We start from the raw sequence: 11976 nt of genomic DNA, 5'->3' as shown, positions 1-11976 counted from the left end.
TGTCAAAGACTGAATCGACTTCGATCTTCATAAAAAATACAAACATTACGGTCGTTGAAGGAAAGATAAAAGACAGTTAAGAAAAGGTACGTTGGGTTCGTTTAAGGCTCTAAATTGTCTTTGATGGTCACAAAAACAAATGTGTTAGATCCATATAATGTTCACAAAAATACAAATATTGGTTTCATTATTAGGTTCGTTGAAGACTAAGTAGTTTGAAGTTTACAAAAATTTGTCCAAGGATGTTGTCAACGCACAAACAACAAATGACTAAACAAATATTGCAAATGTGTTTATTTTCCTCTATATTAAACAATTTAACTTTAATAGACATATTTCATGAAGTAGTCACAGTAATGTATAATCTTGTGATTTAAAAAATATATATATTTAGTGCTCTTCCGTGATTACTTAAGTGCTTTTTCCATCAGCGGCTGATCTTGAAGACGTCATCGCCCACCTGCATCACGCCCGTCTTTTCCACGCTTAGCAGCTGTCCAAACAGCGGCGCCGACTTGTAGATGTGCTTCTCGTCGGGTTTGCACAGCCGGTAGCTACACGGGCCAAGACCAGACAACCATTATCCCCCCCCCAAAAAAATACAAAAAAAAAAACGCTTCAAACTTGCATAACGTTGAAATTTTGTTTACTTGGACACTCTGGGAGATGGTGCAAACTGTCAAAATCTGAAATACACTCACTGGACAGTTTCTTCGGTCTCAAGATGTGCTATATAAGAGCTGGATATAAAAAATAAATACAAAATAAATGATAGTATTCCTTTACTGAATTATGTTAAATATTCTAGTTCGGGGATGTGTGGTATGGAAGGTTGTATGTGCCAAAATTAAATCTTTTTGTCATTCCAATTTAAAAAGAATTGCAATTCAAATTTTGATGGGGTTCAAATTAATTCAGCAGTAAAAATGTCATTACGTTAAAAATATTCATGAACAAAATACCTACATAGAATAAAAAATGTAATCAGAAATAAAATATTACATTAAAATACAAATGAATTAAAATACAAAATAAATGTATTAAATTGTGATCTGTAATATTTAAGAATTATATTATATTGAACCTATGATTTATTGACCCTTATTAATCAATCAATTAATCAAAAAATAATTATTGAATGGCATTTTTATTTATTGAATAGAATGTCTTATTATTTCATGTTAATTTGACATCGTTCAATTTAATTGGTTTTGTACTTTCATTGATTTAATGGAATTCTTGATTTATTTAATGACATTTGCATTTAATTAAAGGCTTTTCAATTTATAACGAGTCTTATTTTATGACGCTGCAGTGCATTGAAATTATTGAAAGTATTTAATCATTTTACTAAAGCTATTAAATCATTATTATTATCATCTTGTTTAATCACTGAAGGGCATCTTTATTTAACGGAATGATCATTTTTGTACAAATTAATAAATCACAATGAAATTAAAGGACATTTGAATATTAAAACATGAATGTAAATTGTGTCAACTAATTCATTCAATTCAATTGAGAAATGTTTAACAATTATATATCAAACATTTAATAATCATTTATTTCATGACCTTTGAATTATGTCACGACGTTTGTACTTGATGACATTCCTACTTATTTCAATTCTGATTATTCATTTATTTGTTGAACGGCATTTAGCGGAAAAACATCACGAAATGCAACATGGTTTAAAGTCGCCCATGAAGGAGGCGGTGGGAGGGCTCAGAGATCTAATTGGTTGCAACGGCAGCACACCAAGAGCTGTTCCTAAATACTTTGAGCCTTTCGCGTGGCCAAGTAGAGCGGTCAAAATATTGGAAACGGCTCCGACTGCAAACTGCAACGGTTGCGTACCTCTTCAGTGTTTCAAGAGGCTCTTTCCTGTTGATGATTCCAGTTTCGGGGTCCACCGTGGTGAAAATGCACCTGACGAGAGGACAAAGTTTGCAGACTTTAATAAAAATGACATTAGTTCCTCACCCAAAGGAAAACAACGTTACCTCCCACATGACATCACTCGCCGCAGACGTACGCTGCCAATCTGAATCTCTTCCCATGAATCCTGCGCGCAGAGAAAAAAAAGCAGGTTGCCGCTTGAGTCCTGAGTATAATTAGCCCTCCGCCTCCGTAGCACATGGTGACTGTTTCCTATTCCGGACAGAAGGAGGCTCATCGTACTTCGTCATACGCCTCGCAGTCGCCGATGACGATGTTGGGCCGGAATCGCTCCACAGTCAAGTCCTTGTCCAGCTTGCCGCTCAGGTGCTTGACGGACGCCTCGGACAGCAGCATGACCGGACCACAGTCGGGGTACACCACCTCCTGGAGCACAAAAAGACATGAGTTCATTGAAGAGTTCGAATTGTGTCATGGATTTTCGCAAAAAAAAAAAATCGAAATATTTTCACACATCAGGTTTGTCTTCGATCTTTCCTGTATTTAATGTTTACGAAAGAGCAGAGGCTTGGTTTGGTAAAGACTACGTTCATTAAACACTATTAATCGTCTTTCATGGTTACGAAAAAACAAGACTTAAAATTGTCTTTGATATTTACAAAAATACATGTTTTATGTACATTGAAGATCCCAAACAGTTTATGAAAAAATGCATATACTGTACATTTGGTTAGTCTTTGATGTTTCTGAAAAAAAGTTTCAAATTTTTTTTTCTTTGACAATTGTCTTCAATTTTTCACAAAAACAAAGTATGTTAGGTTCATTCAAAGACTATAAATCGTCATTGACGTTTGCGAAAAATGCAAATTGTCTTCGATTTTCAACCAAAACACAAAGATAAGGTTATTAACACATTCACTGCCATTGACGGCTTTAGAAGTCAAATATCCACGTTAACTGGGAAGGCTGGCAGTGAATGAGTTAAGACTAAGGAAATCAACTAAAAGGTCTTCGATCTATATGAAAATATGGGGTTGGGTTTTTAAAAGACTCACAAAATAATCTCTAGTTTACAAAAATGCGCAAGTTAGGTCTGTTAAAAGCTCACTATTGCCTTTGGCTAATCTGTCTCCGATGTTTACAAACATTTAGTGAAAGACTGGCCTTTGATGTTTACAAAAAGGTTCATTGAAGACTTAATTGCACACGATGTTTTTACAAAAAAAAGTTTGCTTTGTCAAAGACGCAAACATATCTTTGATGTGTACGAAAACACGTATTCACTGTAATTTCTGTGAAATGACCTCGTTCGGAGAGAAGAGAGGTTCTGCGTCCACCGCCCTCCTGGCCCTCATGTGAGGTTCAAAGTGCACCAGGCGAAAGGTCTTCTCCCCCTTCAGATAGCGGACCAACCAACGGGACGCTTCGTCGCCGCAGTCCCGCCCTTGAATGTCAGCGCCAAACACTCTGCATCACAAAAAAACAAACAAAACAAAAAACAACAACAACAAAGACGTTGCGTGATGCGACGGACAGACCAGGACAGGATGCCATTCAAACACGAACGGCAGACCTGCAGTCCATGACGGCGTTGTCGGGCTGCCTGATGGGGAAACGCATCTCGGTCATGTCGGGCCCGTTCAGGCACGCTTGACCTCCCTCGCACGTCAATGACACCAGGACCAGACGAGGCTCCTGCCGACCGGTCACCATGTGGCCGTCCTCCGTCACCACCAACCAGTGACTGCAAGCGCAACGCTGTGAATCGTCTTTTAACGTTCATCTTTGGTAGCTTCATCAACAAACAGTTTGGGATGTGAACAAAAACATTTGTTGATGACTCTAAATAGTCTTTGACAATTACAAAAACATGTACAGGTGCATCTCAATAACCCCCTGGTGTCCAATGCACACACAAATGCCCACTGAATTGAAGCATGGAATGATGATGCACAAACTCTTGAATTCTTTACATTCTATTTAATCTTGTTATGACTCAATGTTCTTATAAAGTATGATACCTTAGAGTGCTATTTTTTCTTATTAAGACACATTACACTTTTTTTTTTTTTTTTTTTTAAGTGGAGTATGCAGTTTTCAAAATGCTAGCAAGATTTGAACGTAGCCTCACTCACTTCCCACCCCTGCCCAAAGAAATGCTTGCAGCTCACAAACACACGTGCATGCCAAGGGTGATACATTGCTAGCATGACTTATTCATGATGGAGTATTGCCAAACATGAAATTTTTGTTTTCGTTTGAGGAAATGTACAATTAACCAAAAATATAAGAGAGGTGATCAACCTTCCTGACGACCTGGTGAGAACGGAGACGTCTGCACCGGTGACTTTCCAAACCCGGCGATATGGAGCCGACACCACCGTTTTACCCTTAATTTGTCTCGTGACCTGTCCAATTCTGTTTAACTTTGGTTGCAAACCGGAGTCAAATAATGCAGCCAAGAAAATAATAATAGTCTCCTTTTACACAAGGCTACGGTTCCCTGTGTGCCGTGAGAGCTCTTCCGGTGTGCCGTGCCAAATTATCAAATTTCACTGAATCGGTCATTAAATTATTCATATACAAGAAATATGATATCTTTCTTTTCATCTATCTATGCCAATGATGTATAGTGACATACAGAACAAATACATGCTCTTCTAGTCAATGCCATAAAGTAAATAATTGACTTCTATATCCACTTTTTGTGACACTTTTGTTTGGTGGTGTGCCATGAGATTTTCTTTGCAAGGAAAATATGTGCCTTGGCTCAATAACCATTGGGAATCACTGCTTTACGACACACCGTGATTGACAGGCGACCAATCCCAAATGTCATTTATTATTTGTTTCTTTTTCCTGCGTTTACACTTTCATGTTTGTTTTTGTTTTTATTGAACTCCCAAACTGAATAATCCGAACTGTTTTAGTGGTTGGACAGTCCACTCAAGCAGCTCCGAAGCCTCTGGAGGGTGAAGGTCACCGACTCACCGGTCCTGCATCTGCCCGCACTTGAGGCCCTTCGTGAGGCACTCGGCGAGCGGCACCGACACCGCCTTGCCGGACTTGAGCGGGTGGACGAGGAGCTGCGACACGACTCCCACACGCACACGCGTCTCCGGCTTCCGCCAGTATTTGTATCCGACACCAAGAGCCACCACCGCGGCGGCGACGGCGGCTGCCCCGCCGACCAGCAGAAGTTTGAACTTGTTTTTGTGGGACAACGCTGCCTTCACGGCCTCATTCGGCTCCATCTTGGAACTTCGGACTTCCGCGCGGAAACTAAAGGTGTTACGTTCAATGAACAGTCGGTTTTATCAGTGTTTCACTGACGCGGTTGCCGCATGTGCTACGTTCAAGGACACAAACAAGCTTTTCCGTTAACGGAGTTTTAAATCGGACATTTCCAGATTTAAGTTTAGTTGCCGTCGTCCATGTGTTGTTGATGACATTTATCTTACTTTTTCCCTCCTGGCCTCAAAAGTCTCAGAATGTGTTATATTGGTACTTTCAGGTGAAAAATATCACCATAATGGAGCTTTGAATGGGGAATTGGGAGTTTTCTGCTATTGTTGTAAAAAAAAAAAAAAAAAAAAAAAAGCAGTTTACAGTATTTGACAATAAATAAATGACCTGGCTGCCATCTTTTGTTATTCCCCCCCCCCCCCGATTTTACCAAATATATAGTGTACAGTAAACCCCCCTACACCCTGAACCCCCAGGCAACGGCTCGTATTCTCGAAAAACTCATGAGTCAAGGCGCTCAATATCTCAAGACACCACTGTACTTCCTTGACACCAATTACTACTTCCCTATTATCTATGGCTTTGTTGCCATCTTGTGGCATCTTAGAACATTATAGTAAGAGGGGAAAATGCAAATTGCAAGGTGGGGTTCAATGTATATAGTCATGTGTATGTTCTCACATCAAATAAAATAAGACATGCAGCAAATCACTAATTGGAAGAAGGATTTATTCATCAAAACAAGTGATTATTGAATCCCATTAATGCATCATAAATCGCTACAGCTCTAAAAAATATAACTTTTATTTACCCCTAAATGTGAGCGTACAGTTGAGTAATTGCAATATTGTCAACAATAAAAGACTCAACATGACACCAAGTGACTCTCAGACATTTTTGGAGAGGGCTGCATTTAACATCCATTTTGGTGGATGTCTTTATTGTATCCGTCATGGCTCTGGAAGAAGAAGAGTGTAATGTGGAGGCTACACAAGAAGAACTAGCACCAGCCATCACTCAACAAAAAGTGTATCGGCTCAGCAAAGGTGTGCCGGGAAGAAGTGCTGCCAGGTACATTTTAAAATAGCTCCTTTTTTTAGGGGACCCGATGGTGGGTTCAATGTCCAATTGACGTAACTCGGAGGCTGACCTTCTCAGGGGGACTATTTTTGGTCTCTGACATAGATAGTCAAGTCGGCTGCCAAATCACAAACAGCAGATGCTCGGCCGGCGGGGGTCCAATACGAGGATTTGTCCAACGGATGCTCCTTCACTCGCCGGTCTAATGGCCGCAGGTGGGCTTTGCGGGCGCACCGCCAGGCCTCGCAAGCTGCTCGGACGCGGCGGAAATGCGGGGAGTTCGTATGTCCCGACTGCGTTCTTAACGGTTTCCCGTCAATTGGGTGAGCGCAGTCGCCTACGGTGCAAATGCTGAGGTATGTACACGTGAAAATAACCCTGTAAAAAAAACACGGTGAAAACAGCCTCTGGCACTCAACGTCGGTCGGTTATGTCGTACCATGCTTCAGCACGTTTACCCCTCACTCCGCTGTCCACCCGCTGGCCTAAACACGTGAACATGCGAGATCACTTCATAAAAGGCCTTGGCACTACTCCAACGTTCCTTTTTTTTGTGGCTTGTTTCGAGTCGTTGGCTAGTTGTTTGGTAGCATACTCCCACCCCAAGCTCCCACCTCTGTCCCGCCCTGACCCACACACATACTGACTGAGCGCTTTTCCACTTGCTGTCACTTCATGATATGACACTGCACTACTGTGACTTTCTTCACGTTGGCGCCTATTTCTGAGGTGCTGGGAGGAACAACGACGTGGATTATACAACAGGTCTCCGATGCGTGCTCGAGCCTATACCTTTTTTGCAATATAAGCCATGGAAGATGACCGAGCACTCCGACTTGTCAAACGATCCCCACCTCAGGTGTCCCACGTGCTGATTTTCTAGCGGGACACCATGTCACGCCGCCACATATAACGACTGTGCTGTAGGTTTTCCGGAACTGGACCGGGGTCAGAATTCCATTGGGGAAACCATCTGGAGCACACAGTGGGTTCTATACGTTCTGCATAAGAAGCATTGGCTACATAGAAACTGACTATAGACAGTGTGCCTCTCTTTGTCATTAGGGATTACTATAACAGATTATTAATATTTTTGGTATTAAAATAGCAAAACATGATGTACAAAGTGTCCCTATGCCTATAGTGGACTTTTCTAATCACGCTCTATTGGAGTCTATGTCAGCCTGTGAGTGACAGCTTGATAATTATCCTTTGTGCTAACATGACAAAGCCCCTCCCATCTGCCAGTGTAGACCGACGCTAAAGATAGTCCCTAAAAATAGTCCCCTTACCATCTACTACTCACCCCACCTTTTTTTCCCTTCAGAAATAATGATCACTTCATGATACAACACCACATCTATGTCCCCTATTTTGAGTTTTTTTTTTTTTCATCATCAAACCAACACTTGCACCGACTGAGAACTTGATGACACTTAACTAGAACACTGTAACTGTCGCCAATTTTGAGTCATTCTGTTCATTTTTTTCATCGAACCAAAGACCCCAAATTTTGCTGCTTAGGTTTGTACACCTGAAGAATACCTATGTCGACTGCATGTTTGTTTTTGTTAGCACCACAAGGGGAAATCCCCCTCCAACTGCGTACGAGTCGTCCGCTTTTGGCGTAGTTTTGCCTCTACACAGAGCTGCGTCTCCTAAACATTCTGAACGGCGAAAGAATGTCCAGGCGCTTCCCCGAACGCCGGCGTGGCGTGCACACGCAGCCGGTGGACTCCGTTTCGGCATAGCGCGTCCTGTCCCTTGGCAAGTAGGCATCGGAGAAGCCTAGCTCCAGGGAAACGGCGGAGGAGAGATCCCGTGGCTTTTCCTCGCTACGGTACCACAGGCATGAGCAGATGGTCTGGAAGTGCAGCACCTCCGTGTAGAGGTCTTTGGCCTTGGGCGTGGACGGCGCAGAAGCGGCGGGCGGCACCAGGCACGCCACCTCCGAACCGGGCTTGCCGCCGCCCCGCGGGTCCCCGTGCCTCAGGGCGTCCCGCCGCTCGTCCTCGGCGTTCATGGTGAGGAAGCGCAGCACCACCAAGTTGAGGAAGGCGCCGATGACCGTCAGGCCCGTCAGGATGTAGACGAAGCAGAAGGCCACGTAGCGCGGCTCATTCTGCAGCGCGTCGTGCCGCTGCAGCGCCACGTAGTCGCCGAAGCCGATGGTGGTGAGCGTGATGAAGCAGTAGTAGAAGGCGTGTAGGAAGCTCCAGCCCTCGCTGCGGGAGAAGGCGACCGCCCCCACGCACAGGATTCCCACACAGGAGAGGAAGCCCACTGCCACCATGTTGGCCATGGAGACCTCGGTGTGGCGCAGGGCCAGGCACTTCTTGACTCGGTGCAGCAGGTGGCGCACCAGCGTGTTGATGCGCTCGCCCAGACTCTGGAACATGACTAGGGTGAGCGGGATGCCCAGCAGCGCGTAGAACATGCAGAAGACTTTCCCTGAGTCGGTGCTAGGTGCCGCGTGGCCGTAGCCTGTTGGGGGACAGAACGCAACGTACAGAGCTTGAGCGAAACCTTCCAATTCCGATTCCGGACCTGTTTCACATGCTTCCAAAAGGAGAGAAAGTTCATGTGCACCTTCGTAATTTGATTGAATACACTACAAAGACAAGATATTTAATGTTCAAACTGATAAACTTGATTGTTTTTAGCAAATAATCATCCATCCATCAATTTTCTGAGCCGCTTCTCCTCACTAGGGTCGCGGGCGAGCTGCAGCCTATCCCAGCTATCATCGGGCAGGAGGCGGGGTACACCCTGAGCTGGTTGCCAGCCAATCACAGGGCACATACAAACAAACAACCATTCGCACTCACATTCACACCTACGGGCAATTTACAGTTTTCAATTAACCTACCATGCATGTTTTTGGGATGGCACAGGGAGAACATGCAAACTCCACACAGGCGGGGCCGGGGATTGAACCCCAGTCCTCAGAACTGTGAGGCAGACACTAACCAGTCGCCCATCGTGCCGCCCAAGTAATCATAAACTTGGAATTTTATGGCTGCAACACGTTCCAAAAAAGCTGGGCCAGGGTCATGTTTACCACTGTGTTACATCACCTTTTCATTTAAAAACATTCAATCAACGTTTGGGAACTGAGGACACTAATAGTTGAAATTTTGAAGGTGGAATTCTTTCCCATTCTTACTTGCTGTACAGCTGTTCAACAGTCTGGGGTCTCCGTTGTCATATTTTACGCTTCATAATGCGCCACACATTTTCAGTGGGAGACAGGTCTGGACTGCAGGCAGGCCAGTCTAGTACCTGCACTCTTTTACTACGAAGCCACGCTGTTGTGACATGTGCAGAATGTGGTTTGGCATTGTCTTGCTGAAATAAGCAGGGGCGTCCATGAAAAAGATGTTGCTTGGATGGCAGCATATGTTTCTCCAAAACCTGTATGTACCTTTCAGCATTAATGGTGCCTTCACAGATGTGTAAGTTACCCATGCCATTGGCACTAACACAGCCCCAGACCATCACGGATGGTTCTTTTCCTCTTTGGCCCGGAGAACACAACATCCACAATTTCCCAAAACAATTTGAAATGTGGACTCGTCGGCCCACAGAACACTTTTCCACATTGCATCAGTCCATCTTAGATGAGCTCGAGCCCAGAGAAGCCGGCGGCGTTTCTGGGTGTTGTTGACAAATGGCTTTTGCTTTGCATAGTAGAATTTCAAGTTGCACTTACGGATGTAGCGCCGAACTGTATTTACTGACATTGGTTTTCTGAAGTGTTTCTGAGCCCATGTGGTGATATCTTTTACACATTGATGTCGGTTTTTGATGCAGTGCCGCCTGAGGGGTCGAAGGTCACGGGCATTCAATGTTGGTTTTCGGCCTTGCCACTTACATGCAGGGATTTTTTCCAGATTCTCTGAACCTTTTGATGAAATTATGGACTGTAGATGATGAACTCCCTAAATTCCTTGCAATTGCACATTTAGGAACATTGTCCTTAAACTGTTCGACTATTTTCTCATGCACTTGTTCACAAAGAGGTGAACCTCACCCCGTCTTTGCTTGTGAATGACTGAGCAATTCAGGGAAGCTCCTTTTATGTTCCCAATGAGCCTGTTCACCTGTGGGATGTTCCAAACAGGTGTTTGATGAGCATTCCTCAACTTTCTCAGTCTTTTTTGGCCCCTGTCCCAGCTTTTTTGGAACGTGTTGCAGCCATAAAATTCAAAGTTAATGATTATTTGCTAAAAACAATCAAATGTATCAGTTTGAACATTAAATATCTCGTCTTTGTAGCGTATTGAATTAAATATAGGTTGAACATAATTTGCAAATCATTGTATTCTGTTTTTATTTATGTTTAACACAACGTCCCAACTTCATTGGAATTGGGGTTGCAGTACATATGGCATACATGCAGTATCCAATTATTAGAGGATGCCTGGATACCAGGCTTCAAATCCTACTTTGAAACCCTAATATTTGCTTGAAACATTCCCCCTAATTCAAAGCCCTAATCTTTGCTTGAAACCCAACTCTGGCTTGGAAATCTGAATGAAAACCCCTAACAGTTTCCCCCCTCGCTCACCTATGGTGGTGATCACAGTGATGGCGAAGTAGAAGGAGCCGGCGAAGCGCCACTGCACGCCCGCCTTGTGCGCGCGCAGCTGGCCGACCACCTGCTCCAGCTCGTCGAAGTTGGCCCGGTTCAGGTTGAACTTGCGCATCATCTCTTGACGCCGTCCCTCCAGCCGCCGCTTGTGGCCGCGCTCCTCGCGGGACTCCAACGTCTCGAACACGGCGGCGCCCACCACCAGGTAGGTGAGGATGCTGATGATGAGCACCAGGGTGCGGAAGTTTTGCTTCTTCATGATGGTGGAGGAGGAGGAGAGGAGAGAGGGGAGCGGAAAAGTGTCCCCGAAGTCGGGGTGCGCGTCCGGGCAGCACCGCCGCCGCCGCCGCCACGGAGCTTCTCCCTTCAGGATCTCCTCCTCCTCCTTCGCCCTCCGCCACACGTCACCGGACTGTTTGTCATCAGCGTCTATTTTGGAGGATAACACGAGTGGGCAACCCCACACGGGAGGATGAAGAGGAGGAAGGTCTCACTCACTCTGTCTGTCTTCAAACAAGAGCAAATATTGACCGTGCAGGTTGTCTCGTGACGTGAATATGTCAAGCAGAGCGCAACTCGACGCCCAAGTCAATATTGAAGTGACACTCCCGTTTCTTTTTTCTCACCGAAGGTAAACTTGCACGATCCCGACTGTCCCTTTAAGGGCCAGGGGCGCTTCTCGAGGGGGGGCACAAAGGGCAGCCAACTCTCACCCCCTTTTTTTCCTGAATGTAAATACACAATGAAATGTTTAGTGTCAGTCATTTTTTGTTGATGGTAACAAATTTTGAAATCAGAAGTTAAGGGTAGGTTGTTCAGTTACGGTAAAAAAAGAAAAACGGGATCGATAGCAAATAATAATTGAAATATTTATAATTTTACATTACATATATATGACAATTACAATTTTTGGAACAGATTTGAGCAAGAACCATGGAAGTTGATGCAGGTGATTTGCAGGCCACATAAAGTGATATGGTGGGGCGGATCTGGCCCCTGGGCCTTGTTTTTGATGTGGTTTATTGTATTGAAAACAAAAAAAAATATTATGGAAGTGAGACTAAGCAGTATAGATGGACGGATCAATGTGTAATAACATTTTACAATATACAGTGACTATGCTCATAACATCTCGAATCATCTTTCCCCATTGAAAT

General features: G+C 44.0%; 2 protein-coding genes across 6 annotated transcripts; both read right to left on the bottom strand.

Annotated features, from left to right (window-relative positions):
- Positions 1-279: 279 nt before the first annotated feature.
- On the bottom strand, positions 280-5195 carry marc1 (mitochondrial amidoxime reducing component 1). Of its 2 annotated transcripts, XM_061795864.1 has the most exons (8): positions 4891-5195; positions 3473-3643; positions 3204-3366; positions 2182-2325; positions 2004-2065; positions 1858-1929; positions 702-740; positions 280-554 (listed from the first exon to the last, which is right to left on the bottom strand). In XM_061795864.1, the coding sequence occupies exons 1-8, from the start codon at positions 5151-5153 to the stop codon at positions 428-430; spliced, it is 1041 nt and encodes a 346-aa protein (XP_061651848.1). In that variant the 5' UTR covers positions 5154-5195; the 3' UTR covers positions 280-427. The 2 variants fall into 2 exon arrangements, with proteins under 2 accessions (XP_061651848.1, XP_061651849.1); XM_061795865.1 differs by lacking the exon at positions 702-740 and having other exon boundaries at positions 4891-5190.
- Positions 5196-5853: 658 nt separating this feature from the next.
- kcnk3b (potassium channel, subfamily K, member 3b) lies at positions 5854-11956 on the bottom strand. 4 transcript variants are annotated; one of them, XM_061793997.1, is made up of 3 exons: positions 11446-11956; positions 10796-11248; positions 5854-8709 (listed from the first exon to the last, which is right to left on the bottom strand). In XM_061793997.1, the coding sequence occupies exons 1-3, from the start codon at positions 11582-11584 to the stop codon at positions 7865-7867; spliced, it is 1437 nt and encodes a 478-aa protein (XP_061649981.1). In that variant the 5' UTR covers positions 11585-11956; the 3' UTR covers positions 5854-7864. The 4 variants fall into 4 exon arrangements, with proteins under 4 accessions (XP_061649981.1, XP_061649985.1, XP_061649982.1 ...); XM_061794001.1 differs by having other exon boundaries at positions 11318-11585; XM_061793998.1 differs by having other exon boundaries at positions 10796-11326; positions 11446-11580.
- Positions 11957-11976: the final 20 nt, after the last annotated feature.

Source organism: Phyllopteryx taeniolatus, chromosome 13 (genome assembly GCF_024500385.1).
Source record: "Phyllopteryx taeniolatus isolate TA_2022b chromosome 13, UOR_Ptae_1.2, whole genome shotgun sequence".
Classification (NCBI taxonomy): domain Eukaryota; kingdom Metazoa; phylum Chordata; class Actinopteri; order Syngnathiformes; family Syngnathidae; genus Phyllopteryx; species Phyllopteryx taeniolatus.
Note: the sequence above shows the minus strand (reverse complement) of the source record. Positions and strands in the feature narration are given on the sequence as shown.

Bases quoted from the DNA above. Each gene is read 5' to 3' on its own strand.
- marc1 (XM_061795864.1), bottom strand. From the start codon at position 5,153: ATGGAGCCGAATGAGGCCGTGAAGGCAGCGTTGTCCCACAAAAACAAG. The intron at 741-1,857 runs GTACGCAACCGT...TTTTATATCCAG, and splicing joins CCTCTTGAAACACTGAAGAG to CTCTTATATAGCACATCTTG. The intron at 555-701 runs GTGAGTGTATTT...TGGCCCGTGTAG, and splicing joins GAGACCGAAGAAACTGTCCA to CTACCGGCTGTGCAAACCCG.
- kcnk3b (XM_061793997.1), bottom strand. From the start codon at position 11,584: ATGACTGACACTAAACATTTCATTGTGTATTTACATTCAGGAAAAAAA. The intron at 11,249-11,445 runs GTGAGAAAAAAG...CCTCCAAAATAG, and splicing joins ATCGTGCAAGTTTACCTTCG to ACGCTGATGACAAACAGTCC. The intron at 8,710-10,795 runs GTGAGCGAGGGG...GTCCCCCAACAG, and splicing joins CACTGTGATCACCACCATAG to GCTACGGCCACGCGGCACCT.